Source organism: Pecten maximus, chromosome 2, assembly GCF_902652985.1.
Source record: "Pecten maximus chromosome 2, xPecMax1.1, whole genome shotgun sequence".
Classification (NCBI taxonomy): Eukaryota; Metazoa; Mollusca; class Bivalvia; order Pectinida; family Pectinidae; genus Pecten; species Pecten maximus.
Genome location: NC_047016.1, coordinates 41,379,793 through 41,384,970, shown reverse-complemented (window position 1 = coordinate 41,384,970; position 5,178 = coordinate 41,379,793). Strand labels below are relative to the sequence as shown.

Here is a 5,178-nt window from a genome sequence, read left to right as displayed (position 1 = left end):
ATATTTTAACATATATGATATATGTACTGACCAAGTGCGATCTGTGCTGTAAACAAAGCGACTGTCTAATCTGTGATGGGGCCACAAATCACTTACTGACCAGATGGTCGGCCCTGCAGACACTGGTTTAGGTTGACCACTGAACAACGGCTGTGTCCACTGATGTCCACACAATTCTCGGAGTTTATAACACTTGCATATCAAAACTATGTAATCAAAACTAAATCTAACAATGTACTGGATTTCAATTATTTTGAAAATGTAGCATATCAAGTCATCTTACTTTTTTTATTTTTTTTTTTTTTTCATTTGAAATTCCCCAAAAGTATTAAACACACTATTTTATGGTTCAACATGGTTGACATTGATCTCGTTGGTAGAGTATATTACGATTTTCTCGAGAACATACGTATTATACATAGTCTTAAATTACAGATAGTATTCATCAAAAACAATAAAATGTCTCCCATGTATAAGTAAGTCATTCCATACCAAGTATTTTACATGCAAATTTCTTTTTATATTTTAGTGTCAAAACCTGGGGTTTTTTTAGATGTTGACAATAACATATCTCTATAAACCGAATACCCGTGTAAACCGGCGAAAATTTGTTGGTCCCGGAGACATCCGGTTTAGAGAGGTTATACTGTACTAGAATATCTAACTTTTTGAAATATTAGAACGTTTTCTTTTATATCTGTAATATTCAGTTCATTGGTTAAGTATCAGATGGTAGCAAGATACGAATAAGATTTACCAAGCCGGGTGAGGATACAGCCAAATATCCATTCCGACAACAAAACAAAATAACAAAATAAGGTCAACATTTCTATCTTAAAGTAAGATTCTCACTTTCTTTCTTTCTTTTTTTATGACAATATGAAGGTGAACTTATATTCATCCGGATATATTTCGTTTCAACGTTCAGAGTTCAGCTTCCAATGTTACTAACTTCCCCTTTTCGTGTTGTTGCTTCCCACTTTAAATAAGACGCCATTTACCATATATGTATTTACACATCATTAACTGTAATACATTTGAATGTGTCAAATGATACGTCAGATCAAGAATTTAAACACCATTGTCTGTGATGTCTAATAAGCATCATAATGTAACGCTCAATTTAGACACACCTTTCCTGTTGATTAGTGAAAAACAAAGTTTTATCAGTGAGTGTATAAGTGGATAAAAGTGAAAACGGATGTCTGTGTAAAAGGCGATATATCTATTATGATGTAATTTACTAATACATTATCATTACTAAGACAAATAAACTTCCTTATTATGAACTTTTGTCTATACTTTTGTTATCCCATAATTTTAAGGCCACATTAAATGATTTCTAATATCTAACATCAAAATAAATGTGTGTACCAAGTCCGTGCACGTGGCATGGTGACAAAACCGTCAATTATCTGGTGACCAGCCAGTCTCAGTATCCCTTACGGCCCCAATCTACATTGGGTTATATAATTCCCATGCTATATATACCTGCTGTATCTATCTATGCAGTATACAGCTGTCTGCCATTCAACTCTATATCTGCATCCTATCTGGACAATCCACTGGTAAAGGTAAGCCTAACAAAGAATTATTTAAGATGAAGTGATTATCGATATCACTTTAATTTTATCATTTGTTTTTACCTATAGATACAAACTTGTGCACATCTGTCAGCCTCACATAACTTAATAAATGTTATAAATTGACCTCCGACGACCATTACAATCCCAACATTTAAAATATCTGCTGGTATGTTATTATTATACTTAATTATACTTAAGTAGCTCTATTCATCACAACGACCGATTATATATATATATTGCTAAGCATTGCATGTACATTTCAAAGCATATAACTATATAAATTCTGATACCCTTTTCATTCGAAAGCCGATTTCTTTTGCCTACCAACCCGAAATATTGTGATATGAAAAACAACAGTGCTTAATGTACTGTGTTATTTGACTATATTTTATGCATAAAAGCAGAAATCGAACTGATCAAAATTATTTAAACGTCCTTAAAAAGATTCATATTTCAAAATAATGTTTAATACCAATAAGTTTTGTACGCATATTTCTTGCCTGTATGACTAAATGGAGTTTTATTATTTTCTATTAATACGATATACTGTATAACATGAAATATTCGTGAACACATCACTCGTTGTTTCAAATAGCATTAGTGTGTTCATTTACATATTTATAAGTCTAAAATTTTAGTCGATTTTCATGTATGTACATTTAGTTCAACCACTAAAACTTCGAATGATTATACAAGATCAACATTTAATGTTAAACATGACCATTTATAGCGATAAATATTTCGATATAGAATATTGAAGATTTCGCAAAATGTTAGATACTGTAAAATTTTACTTTTTTTTAATTTTTAATTTTCTTTTTCAGATGAAAACCACATTCATAATCGCCTTGGCCTTTTTGCTCGTTGTGGGATCCTCCGGCCTGGCATGTAACAAGTGCATGAACTCATTCCGCAGGTGTCTGCCTCATTGTCTAGCGGTCCCAGCGCAAAACCGCTGCTTTTGTACACGTATATGCTACAAGGCTGCACTCCTCTGTACTACCGCATGCGCAAATGTTGCTGGATTCAAACAACTGATTGAAGCTCTTGACGACTGATCATCACACAGATATTTGTTTCATCAACACTTTTAAACGAAGCAACTAAAATAATAAACTATATTTCTGTTCAAACGTTGTTTGGGTGATTTTCTACTTGACGGAAAATAATGTACTAATTAATAGACAATACGTTCAATACTTCTCCGTTGACATTATCTTAACCTTTCTAATATTCCCATCATTCTTATCATGTTGACTTAGTACACATACATTTTATCACTAATGTATGACGTAATCATATTGCATAGGATTTTTTCAACAATTTATATCGTCTAATTAGATACATCACGCTGTACATCGCTTACTTAATCTATGTACAGATAGAAGAATTATTACCGCTGACAATAACGTATATCTCGTCACTCCTTATACCTTCATCATTCCTACCACATATAACTACGTACACTACATGACGGACAGCTCCTTACTGATCAAGTGACAAAGGAATCAGTGTTAAGCGATCTCCAATCTTACCGTCCCGTTGGTGGTAAATGTGGCAAGCATAATGCCGTGATTTAGGCTTTTAAAGAATCACTAGCGCGTGCAAGGCCATCAATGTCTACGGTAGATAACTTGGGGTATTGATATATAGACAGAACCTACAGTCAAACATGTCAGCTTTATCAGCTGTGCGTATTTTAATTTCAAATTTCTACTTTATAGATAAATCAAGAATATATTTCTCTTATATTTTATCTGTAATATATGTTAAAATTCATTAAAGCAAACTCATAAGGTTTTACATTCGGAACGTACCATATTTATTAACACGTAATTAAGGCTGAATATTGTTTTATTAAGTATCATTGATTTGTGTATATATTTCTGCTTGCAAGCGCTATAATACAACACAATAGTGTAAATATTATATATCAGATATATATCGCCAATATATGTGACAATGACAATTACACAGTAATGCTTATCTATATTATTGCATGTGTATAATCCATACAACTCTTTGTGCTTTACGGCTTATAACGCGCTTAAAATTTAATGTCTGTCGGCTATTTGATTTTTGCTTGTGATAATTTGATATCGGTGAAAGAATGTCTGTCGAGCGTTATATATTCCGATATACAATCACCGATATTGTCAATCGTACTTTTGTTGAGTTATGGGTAATTGTTTTTATTCATTAAGTTCATCAACCAGTTAATTAGTACTTATACTCTAACATCGGCATGTGAGAGATCAGTAGCTTATTGACGATTACCTGAGAAGTAGTCTGCGAAAGAATGATAGCGGTAATATAAAACTTATCCAGTGGAGTATCTGGTGTTTGGATAACAAACGATTTTTCTTTAAAGATGGGATAATCAATTAGCACAATCAGATGGATGGTTCAAGGGTTACAACTAGCCAGGCATCCGCAGAAGAGAAAGTCGGTCGTGAATAGAGCCTTTCTCTCCTCAACATAGAATGTAATTCTTACAGTGCTTTGGAAGAAGGCTAATTGTTCGTGCCTTTATCACGAATTCAACGTGCGTCTTTGATTGAAAAATACATCAACATTGTCTACGATCTGAAGACCAAACTTTGATTCTTTCCACTGGAATTTAATTCAAAATAAGGACATGAAAATTATATGAGTGCAAGATTTTACCAGATCATTAATCATTATGCTTAGAGGAAAACTTGGAAGTATTCGCCGCCAGGTGGACAGGCGTTCCAAATTCCTCAAAGTCCTGAATGAAGGTGAAAACGAAAATAATGACTATGTTAACTGGAAAATTTCCAAGGAAAAACATGGAGTCGACGTTAAACGAGAGATTTATACGACAAATGTGAGGAAAACGTTTGTAAGATGGCGAATGCTTCAGAAATGTTTGGTAAACAACCGTGAGAATTCTGACGTCAGCAAAAACAATTTATATGGTCATTACGGTGGCAGGCCTATTAATGAATATAATCCACAGATTGATTATTATATTGAGGACAGTTCCCCTGCTAAACAAAAGAAACGCAAAATAAAACATCAAATGAAAGAAGCGAGAAAGACTGGCAAGATCCTGGACACAGACGCAGTCCTGGAAAAAATCACCGACTATTTCCAGGAAAGCTGGGGAGTGAATTATAAAACTTCTGTTAAAGATGATACCCAGAAGGAGAAACACGGTAATAAATTAAAAACTGTGCACAAAGGAAATGATCACGAGGAAAAATTTGAAGATAGATTTAAACCGAAACGCATGGCTGTGCAATCTACTGGTAAACTGCCACCGGTACCAGGATTAAAGAAGTCTTTGACAACACCTATTTCCCTCATTAGTCGTAGTAAAAAGAGCGATAGTGATCAGGAACCTGATCAACAAAACCGGAAACGAAAGATTGAGAGACTGCTTCGAAGGGTTGAGTGTACGCGACCTAGTTGTGACGGGTATCTAGGCAGAACTAGTAGTGTACAAAAGGTACTACCTCCCATACTACGAGTCGCGAGAAGCAACTCCGCATCAACACTTGGCTAATTATGCATAGAAAAATTCGTAATGTTATTCCATTGATACTGAGCTCGTTTCAATGTTCTTTTT

General features: G+C 34.1%; 1 protein-coding gene across 1 annotated transcript; it reads left to right on the top strand.

The window, feature by feature from the left end:
- The first annotated feature begins 1,441 nt into the window (after window positions 1–1,441).
- Window positions 1,442–2,719, top strand: LOC117322106. The gene is made up of 2 exons (XM_033876863.1): window positions 1,442–1,574; window positions 2,411–2,719. The coding sequence occupies exons 1-2, from the start codon at window positions 1,479–1,481 to the stop codon at window positions 2,642–2,644; spliced, it is 330 nt and encodes a 109-aa protein (XP_033732754.1). The 5' UTR covers window positions 1,442–1,478; the 3' UTR covers window positions 2,645–2,719.
- The last annotated feature ends 2,459 nt before the right edge of the window (window positions 2,720–5,178 follow it).